This window comes from Polypterus senegalus, chromosome 7, assembly GCF_016835505.1.
Source record: "Polypterus senegalus isolate Bchr_013 chromosome 7, ASM1683550v1, whole genome shotgun sequence".
In the NCBI taxonomy this organism is placed as follows: Eukaryota; Metazoa; Chordata; class Cladistia; order Polypteriformes; family Polypteridae; genus Polypterus; species Polypterus senegalus.
The window spans coordinates 191,537,258-191,559,128 of record NC_053160.1 but is presented as its reverse complement, the minus strand read 5'-3'; the positions used below and the strand labels follow the sequence as shown (position 1 = coordinate 191,559,128).

Genomic DNA, 21,871 nt, shown 5'->3' with positions numbered 1-21,871 from the left:
AACGAGCTGAAAACGTTCATACAGGAAACAGTCTTTCAAATCAACAACGAGCCTCCAGCGTCTCTCCTGCTTCACCCACCTGAGCCTGGCAACAAGTGCGACGGACGCGCCCACTGCAGCTGACCTTTATACCCGCTTCTGCTACTACTGCCAGTCGCCTTACCGATCCTTGGCTCCGGTCGGCTGCCCCGGACAGTGAGTCAGGAATTCCTCTGCGACCAAAGCTCTCACGCTGGGAACACCACATGCCAAGTGCCAAGTCCCGACTCCCGCCCTGCCAAACAAACTCTGCGGGAGCGAACACAACCACAGCTTCTCCCAGGTGTTGGCCAAACACCCAGGCTGCCATTTGTCATGCCTGCGGGCGTTCACTCTCTCGCTCGACTTCGTCCTCTCTTCTTCTCTTTTCTTTTTCTCGTTCTTTTCAAATCCTCCCTTCTTTTACACAGCGAGGGGCCATAGCAGCTGCAGCACATTAGCCACGGGAACAATCACGGATGTGGGCACTTCCTCACCCGTGCACTCGGTGAGAAATGCCCACGCGGCAGATCTCCCACACGGCTTGCTACAACCACTACGCCCCGTCACGAAACCGCCTCGAGCGCGGTGATTACTTATTTAAATGGCCTTTGCTCAGCGAGCTGTGGACCCGTAACACCACACAGGGGTCTTTTCAGAACACAGAAGCCCACCGTCCCCAGGACCTGCCCTCCATTTCACATCGTGGTCCTTGAGTCACAGTTAAGCTAAAGGGAAGTGACCAAGTGACCTCCTGACTTCTGCCACACAGCGGCCAACTCCCATCACACATCCACTGGGTGTCCACCGAGTTCAGACCCCTCATCTGGGCCTGCTGACCCCACGGATACCCCGAAGCCCAGAATAAAAGCCTGGCCTGTCCCTCTGAGCTCCACTGATGGCACCCACTGACAGAAGAGCTTCTCAGCCTCGTCCCTGACCAGAATGGTAAAGGGGCATCTCACACACTGAGGGCACGGACATGGGCTGGTAAAGTCCCCAAAAATCAGCCAAGGTCGTGTTGGGCACCGAATCAGAGGATGGAGACCCCCATTAAATGCCCGCTCCTAACCGCTTCACACACACACACACGGCCCACCTGGCTCCACCACACTCCACTCGCCCACACCTTCTATCCAGAAGCTCTACGGGGGTCCGTCCGAGGCTCCTTACTTCAATGCACTGATGTGCGTAGATTATAATGAAGAGTGGGGGGTCTCATTGGCTGGACCCCACTGGTGTTTCGAGAGCACTGATACACTTATGGTGGGCTGTGGAGATTATGCATGTTATAACATAGAGGGGGGGGGCCGGGGGACCCCTCGGAGTTCTCAGTGTGCTGATATACAAGTCCTGGGGGGCCAACCAGGAGGTGAGCTCTGCATGACGCCGATTTGCTGTTTTAAAGTTTGGGGGCTCATTACTATTTTTATTTGGGTATCAGAGTACAGAGTGGGGGGTTTGCTGGACCCTCAGTCCCCGGGGTCGAGTCTGCTCAGCCTTGAACCTGAGGCCGCACGTGTTGCCTGATTTCTCCCCCTCGTAATTCTCGGCCCTCTTCTCTGCTGTACCCTCAGTCCCCAGTCCTGTCACCCGTATGGCCGCCCTCCTTGATTTTTTAACAGCCAGGTGAGCAGACGAGCCCCCCGAAGCACTCTGAAGTGGGCCTTCCTCCGTTTCTATGCCCAAATGACAAGTGCGGCACATAATTGGTGGCCTCTCACTGTCACAATCCCCCAAATGAGGACACGCGATCATCCAGCGGAGGTTTGACACACGATCAGTGAAACGGAGACGGCCGTTACTTCAGATCTTTGTTAAAATGCTGATTACACAACATAGCGGCGCCCGCGTGCGGCAACTCAAACCTTCAATGTAATCAATAATACATCGAGGGGGCCGATTACAGCGCAGGGACGCGAGACGCCACCGACGCTCCTTTGTCACCCACCCCTCCAACTACACAGGAAACGAGTGGGTGGGCGAGCTGATGTACGGGATGTGCGTGGGGTGGCATGGTGGCACAGGGCTTAGTGCGGCCACTGCCAGTGTGGAATGTTTATATCCCTCCATCCATTATCCAACCCGCTATATCTTAACTACAGGGTCACGGGGGTCTGCTGGAGCCAATCCCAGTCAACATAGAGTGCCAGGCAGGAAACAAAGCCCACCGCAGGAATGTTTATATAAATGATATAAACAAACAAACAAATAAATAAATAAATAAATAAATAAATAATCTAATGTCCCCCTGCTGGTGCCTCTGCTGGTTTTGATCCACAGCTGCCATCGTCCATCTCATAGCCCACCACTGTGTGAGTTCATTCACTGGAGAGTCAATGCAATGGGACTCTGGTCAGTGTACACGTGTGTGTGCCACCACAGCATGCCATCCAGGGCTGTGCCCTGCCTTGCTGGACTTTGGCATCCTGTGCCCCCACACCTTGGTTTAAATTGGGCAGCCAGAAGGACCACCTTGTCATGGGGTCCTGCTAGTTCACTGTAACACAAATTTAAAATGTCAAGCACATTTTATTGTTTTCATAAATGTAAAGTGTCAGCTTGCCAGCCTGGCACCCCGCCATCATGAGGGTCGCATGAAATAAATGTCACCAACCACAAGCTATTAAAATGTGTGACCCATCTGGTTATGTAACGGGACAAGTCAAAGTGGCAGATGACCACAGTCCAACTCCAGCAACTACGCGCTATTGAAATGTGTGCCCACCCTCCCTGATATGACTGGACAATCAAAGTGGCAGACCCCCATGGTAACATGACAGCCTCAGCTTTTCTGTTAGGCCAGAGGACTCCTTTAATCCTCCATCCGCTCATCCATTGATTTTCTCATCTGTTTGGCATTGGGGGCAGAGCAGGAAACCCACCCAGCATGGAGTGCCAGTCCATTAAAGGACACGCTACCACACACACCCAGATGTGGCATACTGCACACAGCCTACAACAAGACTTATTGCTGTAGCACACTTTTGTACACAGCTTGCCCCTTAGGATTATAAAGATAAAAAAAATTAAATAAATCAAATAAAAATAAAATAGAAATAATCAAATCAAATAAATAAGTACATTAAATAAAGTACAGTACTTTGTAGAAGCCCCTTTAGCAGAATCCCTTGCTGATACTCTACAAGCTTTGCACTCCTGGATCTTTGCAGCTTCTTCTGCTCTTCCTGCTCTGCGTCTCTAAAGCGCCCTCTTCAGGTCTCTCTGCACATCTTCTTTGGCTGGGCCACTTGAGGACATTCAGAGATTTGTCCCCAAGCCACTCCTGCGATGTCTTGTGCGTCAGGTCACTGTAGTGGAGCAGGTTTTCTTCAAGGACCTCTCGTTGTCCCCAGAGCGTGATGCTGTCACCTCCAAGCGTCACTCTAGTGACGGTATCAGGCAGGTGAAGACGTAGTGTTGGTGTTTTTGGCCAAAGGGTTCTTCATCCTCCTCATCTCTGACTCCTAGCTGGCTGTCCTGTGCCTTTTACAGAAGATCAGCTTCTGTCCGGTTGATAGATGGAGAGCTGCTGAGATGGTCATCCTCCTGATGGGTCCTGCCGTCTTAGCAGAGGACTTCTAAAACTGTGTTAGAGGGACCACCTGGTCCAACTGGTTTCTCAGGGTGGTCAGCCGGTGCTTCCAAACGTCTTCCTTTTCACAATCTTTGAGGCCTCTGCTCTCCTGGAAACACTCAAAGCTTCAGTGAAGGTTTGATCTTCTTGCCCTGACCTGCACATCTCCACCGTTTGGTCGTGGAGGTCTACAGAGAGCTCCTTGGGCTTCCCGGCTTTGTTTCTTTGCCCTGATGTGCCGTGTGAATTGTGGACCACTCACACACAGGTCCTCACGTGTGACTTCCTAAATGATGTCCGGTCACTTCAGTGGGCCACAGGTGGACTCCCGTCAAGCTCTGCACTCGTCTCAAGGAGACTTCAAACAAACAGCAAAGGGTCTGAGCGCTGCTAGGGATGGAGATTTCAGGTTCACGCAGCTTTCGTTAAACGGGTCCTCACTTTGCCATTATGGGTTATGGAGTGTGGTGGACTGAAACGGCCCACTTGTCTGTTAAAGTGTGTGGAGAGTGAGGGGGTCTGAAGTCTTGGTGACTCCACTGCAGACTACAAGCACCAGCAGCACAAGTGAATTTCAGTCTATATAGCGCCTTGCATCTGCACACAAGACAATGCGATCAGTCGGAGCCGCAACAAGTCACATTCCGGTGACGATGACGTCAGACGTTAAACAGCGAAACACAACTGGGCCTCGGCAGGACACGCGGCTCTCCTTCTGTCACCGTTCTCTCGTGTCACATCCTCGTCTCCCACGCGTCCCTCATAAATAAAACATTCAAAGAGAAACAAAGCAAAGAGAGTGACCTTAAAAAGCAGACCTCCGGGAACAAAGCGTCCGTCCCCCCCAACATTATTTTTAGACAACACTGTCACTTCTCTTTGCCGAGAACAAAGATGAAAGAATCCACAAGGCAGCGAGACGGCGTGGACAACACAAATAAATGGACACTGACAGCCATCGTCACTGCCCAGGGCTGGGGCTACTGAGGTGGGGGGGGGCACCCATCACAGGGGTGGGCTTCGGTCAAACAGTATGCCACTAAAGATGAAGAAAAGTGGCAGGGACTTTAGCATCAGTTGAAAAGGGAAAAACGCGTGTGCCGTGTGCTCACTGAGGGATTTCATATTTAAACTGTGAATCGTTCAGTAGGAAATAAAATGACTGCAGGATAAGGAAGAAGAGTGGGGGGCAGTGAGGTGTAAAAGGCGCTATATAACGGGCACTGTGGGTGCCAGCGAGGAAGGGCAAACAAAAGGATGCCATCAAAGGTGGACTGGGTGAACGGGCATACAGGGAGCAGGTCATTCCCTCACGTGGCGGTGCTCCGGACCACCTGGGCAGGTGGAAACCAGAGCAGTCCTCCCCCATCAGCGCCCTCTAGTGGTACCCAAAGACCCGACAGGGCTGGGTTTCCAGACTTCAACTCCCATACCACCCTGCAGGTGTGCTAATTGGGTGTAGCCCTGAGGAACAGTGCCACCCATTCAGTTGGGGGTAATGAACTACTCCTGGTACACCTGCCCACCCAGAGGGTGCTGGCAGTGGCTGCACTGTGAACGGTGCTGAGGGGGCCAAAGTCTTCCTTGTCTTTCTGCTTGAGTCTGATCATTTTGCTCATTTTGTTTTTCATGCTGAAGTATTACATCACCAAATACACCAGACGTACCATGGCAGTGCCACATGCAGCAGGTCCACTACCCGTGTCAACGCCTGATGACCACATCACACTCTTGTCACAATCACTCGATTAAACTAAGGGTTCTAAAACTGGCTTTACAGCTTCGTGTCTAAACGCCATTGGGTGATTTGGTTGAAGGCTCCGCCCCAATCATGAATATTGATGAGCTACTTTAGCGTGACAGAACACATAGAAATGCGATTGACTTGTCTTTGCACAATAACGTTATTTCATCCACTAGATGGCAGCAGAATACTGTCCTGCCACTCATTGGATCTTAACAGCTCATCCCGAGAGACTTTCGGAATTCACCATTTTTACAGCAAATTCCAAGAGACACTTGGGGTAAACAGCAAGGAGGTTAAATTATTATTATTATTAATGATAATAATAATAAATGAATATTAATAATAATACTAAATTAGTAATAATAAATGCATATTTATAATAATAATAATAATAATATGATAAGAATGATCATTATATGATAAATGAGTAATAAAAATGAATAGTAATAATAATAATGATAATAATAATAATTAATAAATATTAATAATAATAATAATAATAATAATGCTAAATGAGTAATAATAAATGAATAGTAATAAGAATAATGATAATAATAATAATAAGAAGAAGAATAATAAGAATAATAATGATAAGAATGATCATTATATGATAAATGAATACCACTAATACTACTAATACTAATACTAATACAGGGAGCCCACCTGGTTTTGCAGTATTTTGATGTCAATATGCTTGTAGAGGTCCACGACGTACACGGCTAAGCCATCACATGTAATTGCAGGTGCAAATCTACTATGAAACTAACAAAGCATAAGCTTCAGGGACCCTCATCCCGGAGGGACCCCTGAAGTGACTTTGCTTAAAATGTATGGGGGTCTACTGTATGAGAAGATTCGTTTTAGTGTGTGGTGATTTGTTGAGGACACCCCGTTGAAGAAGACAGCAGTGGCCTCTTAGACTTCAGTGCTGGTAGTGATGGGACCCCCATAAGAGCTCACGTTTCAGGGCCCCAAAGTGTACGTCCACCACTCTAGAATTCTGTTACTAATTAAGTTCACGCGGTGACGTCTGCAGTGTTTTTATCCAAAGTAAGAATTTCCTGAGAACAAACAAACTTTCAAAGTCTGGAAATGAGAAGAAATATTCATTATTATATTATATAAAGCTGAGAATGTGTGTGTGTGTGTGTCTATACATACGTGGGTGTGTTTTTAGGGGGCAGCACGGTGGCGTGGGGTACATCGCAGTAAGGAGAGCAGGAATTGTGTCCTCCCCTTGCAGGCTGGGTGACCCGGTGACAGTAAACTGGCCCAAGTGTGTGTGTGTGTCGTTTTTCCCAGTAATGGACTGGCGCCCTGTCCAGGGTTTGCCCCTGCCTTACACCCTTTGCTAGGCCCCAAATCCCCTTGAGATGAGACCCTTGTCTGGAGTGTTAAGCAAGTTAGAAAGTGACATGATGTGACACAGATGTCATACGTTGGGAGTCTAGCAAATCTGCACACGTCCCTCTTTTCATCTAGAAGACCGCCGACTGTCCTGAGGGTCCCTTTGTTTGTTAGTTTTTTCCTTTTGTTTTAAGGACAGTGCCACCTGGTGACTGCACTGAAGTCAGACCAACAGACGAGACGACCAGAGCTGAAAATGGCAGACCCGTGTAACGCCGGCGACGGCCGCTTCGAGTTTCTATGTTGTGATCTCGCTGCTCACGATGGGAGTCACAAATAAAAAACGAATTCAATGTCCGTCTGCTTAAACAATTGGCAGCTTAATGAAACAAATGACTTCCGAGCGCTCGTGTTATTTGACTCCTTCAGTTTACTTGACTGGAAGCCTTGGATTGTGACTTTGCTCAGGACTAAGCGGAGCAGACAGTCAAGCGGTGCGCCTTCACAGCCGACATGTTCACTTTTGTCCTTCACGGCCGTTTTCAAGGCTCTGAACAGGCAGGCAGTGCCACCCCTGACCAGGAGAGGGCGCCGTCATTCACACTTTCGCCTTCCTCATCTCTTAGACCGGAGGACCAGTGACGTCACTTCCACTTCCTCTACCTGCCAATCCACATTAAAGTAGCCAGCCCACCTGAGGACCACCCTGAGCTCTTAGGACCCTTTTTGCACCCTCGTGTGTAATTTATTCTTCCTGTTTCTCACCTGGTCACTAAGTCATGTCATAGGTACGCACACATTGCTGTCGAGCACACCTGTCACCATCTTGACCCCCCACCATAAACGGCCGTCCAAAAGCAGAAAATAAAAAGCAAGCACAGAAACAGCGCTGAAGGGAGTCACGCAGGTGGGCCGCCAGCGTCCCCTGCTTCAGGAACTCTGAGGGTCCATTCAGGACGAGGGATCATGGAGCTCAACTGCCTGGCATCTTCAGCTCATTAAGAGCTTACTGTCTATTTAGAAACTGGAGGCTCTTAAGAACAGACGTGCTGTGACAGCTAGAAGAGTGACACCGATGACAGCATGTGGACAGCTTTATCTGGTCTTCTACTCACCTGTTCTACATACTGGGGGCACCTTAAAAATGTGACAAAGGACCTAAATCTGACCTTCAAGTGGTGGGAAAGAGAAACAGGCGTGCGGGACCCCAACCTGGCCGTCTTCAGGCCCGAGGGTACACACACGCTGGGCCCACCACTGCAGGTGGCATCACCAGTTTTGGGAGGTGAGGGTTACTGCTAAATGGGACAGGGACACCTGAGAGCACAGTGACCTACTGACCCTGCTGCTTTCAAGGGTCACCCTGACCCAGCATGGGGGTCTAAAGGCCACTTCTGAGCGGGGGCTTCACGGAGCGTCCAGTTAAGAGTGGTGACTGAGAAGGACGGGAGACCACAGGGACTGGACTCGGCGGTATGAGAAACTGGGAAAGAGCAGCAGTGAGGTCCACTGGGAGGATACTTCATTTCTTCCCTATGATCGTCCCTCCATGGGGTTGTGGCTTCAGATCAGACACCTAATGTGATCGCACGCCAGGTCTTAATAAGCGCGATGGATGTTGACGTTGAAGGGTTTGGTCAGCGGCCCCCCGGACACCTGGAGATTTGGCCGTCAGGCGTCACGTGTGCCACGCCGTGTGTGAGGGGCTGCAGTAGGCGCACTGTTGGGACTCCAGCACGTCCCTCATCTTCGTGGCCAGTCCGGGGTGGGGTGCGGGGGTCCTTCCCAATGCAGGCACCCAAATGGTGGGTTCAGAAACGAGAAGAATGGATCAAAGGGAGCTTGGAGCTCTCATCACTCACACATGAGGACGCCATGATGGCCAAGTACTAAATGCTATAAGCCCAGGTGCTGTTCCTGCCTTGTGCCCTGTGCTGGCTGGGATCGGCTCCAGCTTCCCCACAGCTCTGCTCATCTTAAAGCGGGTTTAGAAACTGGATGGATGGATAAGATAAAGACAAATGGTGGTGGGGGGCAGTGGTTACCATGGCGCCATCTGGGTTCAGACCCTCGAAGAGCACACTCAGTGCAGAATGTCCACGCTTGTCCCTTGTCCTTATTGCATGTTTCACATGATACTTTAATCTGTGGCTCTACGATGTCCATGTGTGGGCGAGCACATCCCATAATGCCCAGGAAATGGCTAACGCTGAGAGGGGCCACATCTCAGCTTTGACTTCACCCACAGCCTGTCACGGTTTGGGGAAAATTGGGTGACACGTTAGGGCAGCGGTGGGATGTGAGCCCCTCTGCCCAGTGGCCTTCATTCCAGCTGCTCAGCTCTGCAACATCTGAAGCTCAGTGACGAACTGGCAACCGGTCTGCAGCCACAAACCTGGATCAAGGGGGTCCAGCATTCAATGGGTGGGCGGCCGTCACACACACGTGCATGGGAGGCAGTCTGAGGGCTTGACTGAGGGTGAGCCGCACTGATGCTCTCCGCAGACCCCCAGAAGTTAAGGCCAATTTAAGCTCCGCCTACCTCCGATACCAGACCACGCCTTTCTGCTGACCTCACTTCCTGCCGAGCAGGTATAAAGCTCAAGCCCTCCACTCACCAGGTTAGTCGCATTATGACGCAGTCTTTGACGATCGCTCTTGTGACAACATATGGGGTGGGGGGGTGGACCCCAAAAACTTCTTTTTTTGTTGTAAATGCCGAGGCCCTGTGGTGCCGATTTGACATGCAGACATTCCTCCCAGTCATGCAGGTGGATGTTCAGGACGTCCAGGTGTGGAATCCGCTGACAAGAAGTGGAGTGACAGACCACGAGAGGAAGACCTCAGTTGGGAGTTTAGGAGAAGAGAGAGCCTGGGGGAGAGGGGCTGTGACCATTGCAGGCCCACCGACTGGAGAAACGCTCCTTGAAGGCTGATAGCCACCTCTCCTCCTTGCTAAGACTGCATTTGTTCAAAATGGTTGAAGGACGTCGTTTTAGAAGTAATGTTACCAAAAAATGGCATGGAATGGCCCACCCAGCGCTGCTTTAGTGACACTGCAGGAAATCAGTCACCGGGAGCTTTGACAATGCAGCGCAATGACAGGCAATCAAGACAAGTGAGTGACACAGGTCACAAAATGAAGTCTCAGCAAAGGGTGCGAGTTCTCTAAGAATAGGCTGGGACCCTCACTAACCTGCCCAGGAGAGGCCCACCTTAACTCAGCCAGCCACTGGCTTCAGCCAAAACAGGCCCTAATAATGGGGAGCTGGCAAAACACCACAAAATGTCCTCAAATCCATCAGAATGGCACACAAGAGCAAGGATAACCGTCAACCCCCGGCTTGTAAACGGAAGGGCAACAAAGGACCTTAAGAGATCCAAGATTTACTTACCAAACAATAGGAAAATACAGAAGAAATTCTGCACACGGACAAAAACAGACAAAAGGAGTTGCCTGAAAGGGAGACCTGCAGCAAACAAATCCCGACACACAATCCAGAAGAGGAATTGAGGAACAGAGCGAATATAATGAAGAGAAAAAGATGATTCTTAGAAATACTCCAAGAAACGAATGACCTCCCGCTGCTGAGCCTTCTCAGTTGACTTACATGGCTGGGACTCAGGAGCGGAGACATCAGGGTGACCCCACAGACCACACACACACACACACACACACACACACAGACACCTGGCTAAAATGAACTCCTCTCAGCATCGGAGAATCAGAGCCTGAACTTAACGCAGTAGCCGATTTATGACTCAATCACCAAACGTTCCTACAAACCTAAAATAAATAACTTATGCCAAACAAACCTTTTCTTAAAATCAAGAAAGTCTTTGGATTTTGTGTGTTACTGTTATTTTTTGCCATTACTTTTCATGTCTTTATGTTAATTATTATGTTATGTTAATTTCAAATGGGATTTTGTATTTGTGTTCTGTCCCTTTAAATGTTCTTATGTTCTCTCCTTCATTGTGGGTGGAGCCACAGGAGGCGGAGCCACTCTGACATCAGCACTCCTGGACCCTCCCCTTGGCTACTTAAATAAGCTGAGAAGGCTCAGGATGAGGACATCATTCGTTTAAAGTGGAGGTCAGTGAGATTTACTACATTTGCTGGACTTGCTCTTTCCTGTTACTTTTTTGCTTTCTTTTGGAAGGTCCTGGCCTGGCTTGTGAGTCTTTTTGGAGATCTGTCACCCTTTTCGCCATGTTTGTGTCACCAACAGTTTTAGAAATTGATTAAAATAAAAGCCAGAGGTGTACAAAGGAAGGTGTGCAACAAAAGATTCACAAAATGGAATTTCCTCCAAGGCAAAATGGGTGTGGGGGCACCAAACAGTTGACACAATGCTGTCCCCAGCCAGGTCAGGCCACCCTCACCCCAGTGGTCCTAATCCCAGCTCAAGTAGCCGGCCAGAGGCTTCGCAGGCCCAAAAGGGATTTCAGCCTCAGAAACAAACTTCAGTGTTTCAGAATATAAAAGATGGATCGTAACACGAGAAGGTCTGCTCATCACAGGTCATCTACAAGACGAGATCTCAAGCTGGTCACGAAACAGAAAGTGCCAATAAGATAACCCCTCAGGGTCTGTCCTTGGACCCTCCGTTCATTTCTCTTTTTTGTATTCATGGCATTGATTTCAGTGCGGTTAGTAAACTTGTGAAAATCACAGGTGACACTGAAACTGGAGGAACGGCAGACAAAAAAATTCAGAAAGACCTGCCGACGCCACAGAAATGGGCAAACAATCGGAAAACATAAAAAAGGGCAAGGAGCTCCACCTGGGAAAAAGTTAGAAATGCAAGAAAGGAGCCACTGGGCTACAAGGTGAGACCCCTGAGAAGGACTGAGGCCTTGACGCGACATTTTTATCGACTAAGCCGTGTGCCAAAGCAATTAAAATGGCAGATAAAGTGTTTAATATCAATGGAGGGACGTGACGCTCAGACAACTTAAAGCACCGAACGGTGGGATCCCAGCTGGAGTCCCGTGTACACAAGAAGGTGCCTCCCAGGACTTAAGGACACATTGTGCTGTGACAGACTTCAAGGATTCAACCCGAGCAGAAGACGTGGTGGCGTGGGGACCTCATCCTGGTCTTCAAAATCCTCCAAGACATCAATGCAGTGGGGTTCTTGAATCGGGGACACCAGTGGAAATGAGGACTGAAGCCAGGAAACACTTCTTTAAACGAAGAGCTGTGGGAATCGGGAACAAACGGTTGAGCCGTGAAGTTGAAGGAGGATCTGATGAGCTAGCAGGACATCTTAGCTATTAGCGGAACAAAGCAGCCTGATGGATGGAAGGCTCTCCTTTCTTATGTTCTACAAGAGGAAGGATGACGGTAAACCTTTGGCTTGTATTAAAGGCTAAAAGAATCTTTTACAGATGAAGGGTTTATTAAACAAAAATAGAAAAACACAAAGAGAAGCTCATGTGACAGATTGGGGGCGCCGTTGTCCCCTTGAACCCTCAGACTTGATGCCAGACACCAGGTAAAAGTCCAATACTTGACTTTATTAAAGCAAATATGTGCGCAAAACACCCTCCTCTCCACAATACCCATAAATCAATACAATTCATAATCAATAACAAATCCTCCACTCCCAGACGCGTTGCCACCCTGCCACCCAGCTCAGCTCACCGTCTGGGATCTCCATGTGACTTCCTAGTACTTCCGGATCAGATGAAAACCCTTCTTTTGAGGTATGAGGTACGTCACTCCTCCCGTCGCTGTGACTAAGACGTACTTCCGGGTTATAGGGCACGTAACGGTCTTTGGGCCTCCCTGCCGCGTCCTCTAGGGGCCTCTGTGGTATCCAGCAGGTCTGTGGATGAAAACTCCATTGTCCATAATTCCCTGCTGGCATTCGGGGCACCTCCATGCTGTAGGGAGAGCTCCGCCTGGCGGCCTGGGGGCATTGGCCGAGATGACTGGCCGGCCATAGTCCACACTCAGAAGAGTAAGCAGAGGCACAAGGAGGTGAATAGAAGTCCGAATCACAAACCAGAAGGCGAATCCATGAGTAGAGCAGAAGATAATCAAAATACCATGTAAGAGATGGCCAGCAGCTCAACCTGGCCGGGACGCCCCTGAGATGGAAGGATGGGGGAAGGCAGGGCATCCCGCAGGGCATTCTGGGACTTGGAGTCCGGTTTCTCAGCCCTGCTGGGTACCGTGGGTGCTGCTATGGGGAGTCATGCTTTCCTTAAAGCCTGGAAGTACTAGTGAGCCATGGAGACGGAAATCCACAAGTTACGTCCAGAACTTCTCCATCTGACACGAATGGAAGGACAGAAGCACTTCCGGGTCAGGGACTATTTAAAGGACTGCTAAAGACCCAGCAACTGGGCCAGAGTCGGGTGGAGGTGCACAAAGCTTGCTGGGAGGTGTGGAGGAGAGAATTCTAATTATTATTGAGAATGGTGTGAATTACTTGCCCGCTTAGTGTGGCTAACACTTCCTGTTGCGTCTACCCTGCGTCCTGAGTGTCTGTCTGTTTGGTTTAAAGGGGCAACAGCGACCCCTAGCGTCCACAACCAGTAATAACAAACAGAACACAAAACTCACATGGAACTCCACTATAAAGGAATGATTCCCAACTCCTGAGCCTTCTCAGCCAATTGAAAAAGCCAGTGGGTGGGTTTTAGAAGTCGTGATGATATCATGGTAGGCCCCGCCTCCTGAGGCTTTGTCCACAAAGCACAAGAAACAGCAGAACATTTAGAGAATTGGCACATAATTGTAGAATTACAAGTGGAACCATCCGAAATAACGGAAACACGTGGAAAATAAGAACTCAAAATTAAGAAAAATGATGATAAAACATAAACATAACTTTGAACCAAAAGATAACAAAAAGATAGCAAAAGTAAAAATTCATGATGACCCCATAAAAATCCTTAACTCAAATCCAAAAAGTCCTCCTCCACCCGCCCTTTACCCATATCAGCTACGCCAGCCAGAAAACCAGAAAACTACGAGGACAGGCGTTGACATCTAGAAGGAGAAACCAAAAGGAGAAGCCGAAACCAAACCCCACCATCTGACTGGGAAAGTCAAGCAAGACAAGAACGTTTTATCCATTAGGGACGTCACAGGCTGTCATCACATCTGAGGATGGTACATCACAAATTGCGGCCATGTGACAGGAGCCAATCTGGCATAAACAAAGATAAAATAAAAGGCTGACAAAAATGAAAAGCGTTAACATGACATCAAGTCCAAAAACGTTGAAATGGCATATCAGAGAGACAAACGCGTTACTTGGTGCAGTGCTGGGGTCTCCGTTGATTACTTAGATTTCAACTCGTCATTGATGGGTCACCCAGATAGTAAAACGACAAGTGTCTGCGTATCTATGTGCTCGTTCAACTGCTATGTCTCTGTCATTCCAACAGATGGCACCTCACAAACATCCATCCATCCATTCATTTTCCAACCCGCTGAATCCAAACACAGGGTCACGGGGGTCTGCTGGAGCCAATCCCAGCCAACACAGGGCACAAGGCAGGAACCAATCCCGGGCAGGGTGCCAACCCACCGCAGGACACACACAAACACACCAAGCACACACCAGGGAAAATTTTAGAATCGCCAATCCACCTAACCTCCATGGGAGGAAACTGGGATGGCCGGAGGAAACCCACTCAGACACGGGGAGAACATGCAAACACCTCACAAACATTCACTGCTTTAACAAACCAAATGCATATGTACTGCATTTGTCGCTCCAACGGATGGCGCATCACAAATGTTACTGCTGATTTTTAAGAAGCCCATACCAGAGGGCATATAACAGAGATAAATGCATTGCATGGTGCACTGTAATTGTTAACGCTGAGGACTAAGTTGGTTACTTAGATTTCAGCTTGTCTTAGAAGGGTAGCACAGGTATGTTAACAAAATAAAAGAATACACACTTAAAGAATAAAACAGATGAAACAAAGAGCCTGTAAAAATCTCTAGCATTTAGATAAGAATATAAGTCAATGGATGTAAGAACCAATTCACAGACTGCACGGATGGCACAGAAAACTCAGAAAGACCAACACAAGTTCTGCAAACCAATCAGGCAATGGGCATCAGCTGGCATCATGTTGAACATCCAAGCAAAAGGATGCGGGTTCAACCCCTGCCCTGACTCCTCGTATCACCCCGAGACCGGTCTGGACTCCAACATCTCAATCTTGTAATTCATTTTTAGTAAAGGTGTCTGCCAAATAGCTGATGTTAATAAAAAATAATAAGTAGACGTACAATGAGCCGAGGCTCAGGCTCACACTGACTATTAGAACTTCAGAAAGTCTTTGTAAGGTTAACGGCACCTCACAGTATACAAGCGGAATGGTGTGCATCAGCGATGACTCGCCCAGGGTTTACCAACAAAGATGGCAGCAGGGTTTCAATCTACAGCAGTGTGGCATCCTCCTTTAAGGACAACTCGCGTCTGTCATGGCACAGCTTTGTGAGGGTCAGTCTTAGTGTCCTACAAAAATCCCACCTGCCACCACCTTGCTTTAGCTTCTTCCCTCCCACCCATCAGGACAACGTTATAATATGGCGGAAAAGGGCGTCTACAGGGCACTCTTCACCATCCTCTACTGACAACGTTGGCATCCAGTCGCTAATGCCAGTGCGCTGATAGTTAACATCACTGACGATTTCTAGGGGTGACATTTAGACAAACCTATAGATGGGGGTCTTGGAAGCCTTTTGAGAAATACAAATGGCACACAAGACACATTTATTTATTAATTGAGATTCGAAAAAGAGAAACTCCCCCGGCGGACGAATGAAATGCCATCGGTCTGTCTATAGCGCCTTTCACTGTCGGCGCCATTGCAAAGCATTACACACTTTAGACGTTGGCCTTCGTAGTCCCGCATCGTTTCACAAGAGCTTTAAAACTTTATTTATAAAGCCTGACTTAAATGAACCCTTAAGTGTCCACTGCACCGACGCACCACAAAGCCATCAGTCTACAAAGCAGTGGCGCCTGCCAGTGCCGTGCTGTGCCGTGCCGTGCCGGGCCGGACCGTGCGTACGTGCGCTGACACGCCGCCTCTTCACACGCAGCCCAGCAGCGCTTTGTCAACAATCGTGCTCGAGTGCACAAACACACACGCCGCCGACTGGAGTGGCGAGGCGGGCCGGCGCCGGGCGGCTTCTTTCACAGACACGCTGCTGCTAAATGCCTCGCCTCGTCTTCCCTTCCCTTCCCTCCTCACTCGGCCGGGCGCCTCCACCACACGTGCCGCGAGCTCGCCTGTCACTGGAGCGCGAAACAGTCAGCACAGCGCCGCCGCCTCCGGATTGGCCAATGCGCGGTCAGCCGACATCTGAAGATGACAGCGATTGGTCGTTCTGCTCTCCGCACAAAAGCCGTTTATTACCGTTGGACTTGAGGACGCGACGGGCTTACTCGGGCGTTAAGGCTGGGGTGGTGGGCGCCGCTTCTTTCTTTCTTTCTTTCTTTCTTTCTTTCTTTCTTTCTAATTATTAGCACATACAATTGCAAGTGAACGTATGTGAGCCCTTCAGAATCCTACATTAATTTCTCTTCTCATCAGCGAGTTCCCAATCACAGACGGACACGACCCGCTTAAGCTAATAACACAAACTGCCGGACAGGTCATTTAAACATTCACAGTTTCGATTTATGACCGACCTGGCAAAACATCAGCAATGACAACAATCAGGGATTTGGAAATGTCAGGCCACCCCACTGCCTTAGTGTGCCACTGAAATCAATGGGTTTCCTAACATGAACGGGGGTCTACGGCTCTGGGGGTGAGGTCTGGATTCTGGTCTGGTTTTGGTCTTCTCATGCAGCCCTCCTGTTGTCCACTTGTCCTGTCCTGTTCAGATTCGAGTGACAGACTGCGACCCTGACATGCTTCTCTCAACTTGCTTGTTAACATTTCAGATGTTTTGTTCGGCCGATAGGAAGCTGCCTGGGCCCTGAAAGCCCAAAGTAGTCCCCAATCCTGGTGCCCCTTCACCTTGAAGTCGGTGGCCGTGGGTGTGTGGGGGACTTCAGAAGTGTAAGCTCCAATCTTTTCACTGTGTCTTATAAGCGCACAAGAACCACTAGGAGTGGAATCCCCAACTGGGACCCCCAACGTTATACAGGGTGGTCCAGATCTAATTATTCAACTATTAATGCAATGCAGGAAAACAATACAATTTCGGGTGATTGGCGCTACCAGTCTGGTCAAACATTTTGTTGATTTGGGAGATCGGGTTCCAATGCACTGCAGACGGTTCAAATTCCTCCAACATCCTGCGCTGCACATTGTTATAGCATAATGAAAATTGCATAATTCGATCTTGACCACCCTATAGTATATCAGTGAACTCAGAAGCCCAAAGAGGACCTCCTAACCCATTTATGTGCTGGAAACTCGGAGAAGGTCGAATGCCCAGCAGCTAAAAAGTTGATTAAAATTAAAAACACATCGTAAGGAGGACAAAGACACCCACAAAGCACTCCGCTTCAAGCACCCAGTAAGATAAGAGCGTAAGAGAAAGATGTCGTCAGACACCATTAAAGGGGGCAAAGACCCTGCGGTTTTGGCGTAGGGTCCTGATTTCCTGCCGAGTCCAACTTTTGTCTTCTCCATCCACAGGACCCAAATGAAAATGGTACAACCATTGATAAAAGTCCCCCAAAATACAAGAGCGCTGGGGGGCTTACCTCAGCCAAATGACTCCAGGAGGTACAGTTTGTTGTGGAAAGTCCAGGGGGTCTTTTTCAAACTGACGTCGTTTTGCATTCCTCTTCTAGTGCACACATGTTTGGAGACTCGGGCACGTCCAGGAGGTGTCTGCGGGCCTCTTGCATGTTTTCTTCCATGTCTTGATCTTTGCCGGATGTCCATTTCCATGCTGAATTTGCACAAAATTTGTATTCCTGTGGCCTTTTCAAATCTCGTTTGTTGCCTTTCCCAGCTTTCTGTGTCTCTCCAGTTCTTCTTCTTCTTCTTCTTCTACGGCTCTCTGATATTTCATGGCGCACATGAACAGGAGAGCAGACACTGTTAGCACCTGCACTTGGGGTGCCATTTTTATAACAGCCAAGCCACGCCTCCAATCTCATTCCATTGATTGGCTCATCGAACTCCAATCGGAGACGACCTCAGCCTGGAGGATCACAGCATCCATCTAATGGTCAAATGGCACGTTGAGGTTCGACCAGAAGACGTCCAGCTCTCTGTGTGTTTATGATTGTATTGTAGCCCCCCTGGGTCCAGACCTGAGAGGGACACACTGAAAGGTGACTGTCAGCTGTCTGAGAGTATTTTGAGTTGCATGTGACATTGTGCTACAGAAATAAACGTTGATGGTATTGTGACTTTAGGCCATGTCACATTACACGACTTTTCAGTTTTAGCCTTCATTTAATAATCATAGCAAATCAGAGGCCATGGGTGACATGACGTGACGGCAGTCACATTATGTGACATGCCTGGTGACGGCTCACTCTGACAAAACCAAACGTGGCTGATTGTCTCTTTGTGACGAGGTGGCTCTGTGTGCGCGTGGGAGCTGATAACCAATGAAGTGATGAGGAATAAGGAACACGCGTGTGGTGGACCTCACAAACAGAAGAGAAGTTTGTCTGTCTGATGTCTCGTGTTTTACGTGCCACGACGGAATACAAAAAAGAAAAACACAAACTGAAACTGTGGCCGGACTTCTTGTACCCTTTGGGTGATGTACTGACTCTTAGAAAAAGTGGCGAAATTGGCTGTGCTGGAAGGTTGGCATCCGGCTGCCAAGTGTGACATGGCTGGTTATTTTCAGTCATTGAAATCAACACGGTCTGGCGGCACAGCTGTGGTCAGCAAGTCTGATGTAGCCCATAATGTGACATCGGCTTTGGTTGAAGATCACACCACATTGTTAAGAGGAGTTAAAGTAGAAATCCAAAGAATTCACAGGTGCTTTCTTGAAAGTTCTCAAGCTGTGCCAAGCCTGTCCGTGGAAATGTTACCAGAAATATCAGAGGGAAAGAATTTGTCACAAGAGTGGAAGACCAAGCAGAGACTCTACTAGGGAATGACCAGAGGGGGTCGAGGTCTCCAGGACTCCTAAGCGTAAAATATGGAGAGCAGGCACACTAGACGATTAACGAAGCTCCTGATTAACTATGGCAAGATAAAACAATGAAAACACGATGATCAATTCTGTCATCACACAGACTGACTGTAGAATGACCAGGACGGAGTGGACAGTGAGGGTCTGTGACCAGGTCTGGCTTTGTCTGCATGTCCTAACTGACCGGGGACCCCCTGAGTAAAACGTCACAGCAAACACAAGGCAGCTGCTCAGAAGGATCCTCGCTGCATGTCATTGAAGTTCAGTTTTATGTGTGTGTGTGTGTGTGTGTGTGTGTAGTCGTGTACTCCTCCAGCGCTGCTGCTCATTACATTTTTGTTAGTTCAGCAATTAAGAAATGGCCAGATATTGTTGGCTTCCATTCCTGTTAATTACTGTGAGTCTTTATGCGAACACATTCTTTATTCAATATTGTCGTTTATAAAAGTTACACCAGATTTTTACCTGAGAACTTCTAACAGCATTCTGCGCCTGAAACTCGAAGAGTGCTATTCTGAAAAGGCGCTATATAAGACTGTCTCACCTGTGGAATGCACGTTGATTCGCCTGACCACATCTAAAGTCATCTCAGTCACAAACTGTGACTTTTTTTTGTACAGATTTTGTAAGGAAATTCCAAGAGTATGAAATCCCTTCCATGAGATATCCAGCGTCCTGCAAAGTTTCGCTTTTAGCCATTTTATTTGATTTTGTTTTATTTTATTATCTCACACGTCACAGTCGACGCCCTCATGTCCAGCATCGAAGCCACCGACCCTGCCATTAAAAAGAGACCCCTAAAAAGCGAACGATCGGTATTAATTGTTGAAGTTAACAACCTGTTGCGAATGTAACTGAAAACGCCTGGAAGGGACTCGGCGCGCGACGTCTGCACGCCACAATAAGCCTGGGGGGCCTTTAACGGCCCTGACATGAACTGCCATTGACGCGCCCACCTGTTTGGCTGGGCAGAAAGTGGATTCCCCGTCTATTTCGAATTGTGTAGAGTGTCGCTGGTTTGTCCCTTTCCATGGCCTCGTGGCTCTTCGGCGCTTTTCGTCGCCTCTCCGGTGTCCCAAACCATCTCCTTATTTTAAGCCTATTAGGCGATGCGGAATTTTTGGCTTCAGAGCTTCTAACACAAGCCCGCACATCGCAGGCTCCGCCCGTGTCCCGCTTTGCTGGTTTATTTTACCCAGTCCGCCCAGCCCAGGGACGGTGGCAGTGTGCGTGTGTGTGCCATGTGATGGACTGGCTTCCCGTCTTGGTTTGGTTCCCGCTTCATGCCCAATGCCTCCCGCGCCCGAGTTCAGGATTCAGAGGATGGCTGTTAAATGTCACACATCCGTATGTCCACTGCAGCACGTCACACGTCCAAGTGCAAGTTTTATGCCCACTTAACTCCACTTAACTGATCCCCAGACGACGAACACGGCGACGCGGGGGCTCCTCGCGACACCTCCAACTCCACAGGCCGGCAAATCCGACCGGCTAATTTAGGAAATCCGGGTGATATCCGGAGAGATAAATTCGGGAATGATGTGGAAGGTGTGGAGCAGGAGGGACAAAAAAGAAGAAAAAGAAGCTCACTAGCATGGAAAGGAGGTAGACATGGTGGCAGTGCCAATCAGGCAGCTCACCCTCCACGTCCGGCTCTTGCCAGCGGTGCGCGTTCATCACAACCTGCTTAATAGCAGATCCGTCCGTCCGGTGGGCAGTCCGTTTTATGTGGAAAATCGAGCCATGCAAATGGACGCGACATACAAGAGGCGATGCGCGTCAGGCTGGCGCTCTCCATGGCGCAAGGGCGCAGTGCATCAAGAAGCCGATGTTCCGTCTACTGTAACCCTGGGGGAATCTGACAATGAAAATGCCAGCTTTCTATTTGACCTTTGACAATTCAAGTCCCCCCATACTCACCTCCCAGTTTGGCTAAGAAGACGAAACAGAATTAACCCATGCAGCACAACCCACGCCCCCCCCCATCCCTCCCACCCATGTCATTGAAAAGCAGCTGCTGGAAGAACGGCATCACCTTGAACACCTGAGATGTGACAATGCCCTCCACCAATGTCACATGTGGTGATGATGATGATCAGAGTGGGGGTGGCTGAACTTCACCCTTTAACCCACCACCAAGGTGCGAATAACGTGAACCTCGAAACTGACGACGGCACCCACATTTAGCAGAGTGAGGCGGAGGGAGGACAAGTGCTGCGCCCCATCACGTGATCGGAGCGCCCATGCAGGGGTCCACTGACTCATCCTCGGCACACATACACACATGCCAGTCGCCCGCCCCCTTTAATAACCATCCAGCCACTTACCAGTTTTCTTGCATCCACTGAATGGCTTCATTCTCGTTGAACTGGCGTTCAAATTCGTATTCTTGCAAAGCCAGGACTGACATGTTCATGAGATGCCTGGTGGCGGGATGCCCTTGCCGATCAATACTGGTGTGACACGCCTCTCAGCTGAAGTGCCCCGGTATCTGGATGTCGCCTGCTGTCCCTCTCAGCTGTCCCCGTCCTGTGGCATTGCCCTGCACTGCTCTATCTGCTGCCGCCGCCGCTGCCGGCTCTCCTCTCCTCTCCTCTTCCTACTCTTCTCCAATGTCACATCCCCACCTCCGGCCGGCATCCGCCCTCCGCGCACCGTCACTGCTGCCTCGCGGTCCTAGCGCCGCCCGTCTCTGCTGCTCTCATTGCTATTGATAGCATCCGCTGAGCGTAATCGGCCTAAGCGACATTCGGCTGGGGCTGGCATCTCGGCGGGCACGTGCCGGACAACGGGGAGAAGTGACATCAGTGACAAGATCACTTCCCGTGTGGCTCAGCTTTTATTGTAAAGGCTTATTAATCGCCTTATGAAATGCGTAACAAGAGCTGGCATCTTCCTAAAACGGCGGGAAAGAAGCATTCACTTGCGGGGTCACAGCAGGCTGGGAATAAAGGAGCGGTGTTTAATTATCACCCATAAATGAGCGACCATCTCGTCAACTGGCACACCGCTTAGGCCAACGCAGACCGAGGGTGAGGCCACCAGCATCCTCCGCTATTTAAAAAAGCCTTCA

General features: G+C 49.3%; 1 protein-coding gene across 1 annotated transcript in view; it reads right to left on the bottom strand.

Moving 5' to 3' along the window:
* Positions 1–21,506, bottom strand: part of elovl6 (ELOVL fatty acid elongase 6) — a 38,699-nt gene extending 17,193 nt beyond the window's left edge. The window contains exon 1 of the mRNA XM_039759800.1: positions 21,126–21,506. Coding sequence (XP_039615734.1) covers positions 21,126–21,214 — 89 coding nt within the window. The 5' untranslated portion in view covers positions 21,215–21,506. The remainder of the gene's footprint in view (positions 1–21,125) is intronic.
* Positions 21,507–21,871: the final 365 nt, after the last annotated feature.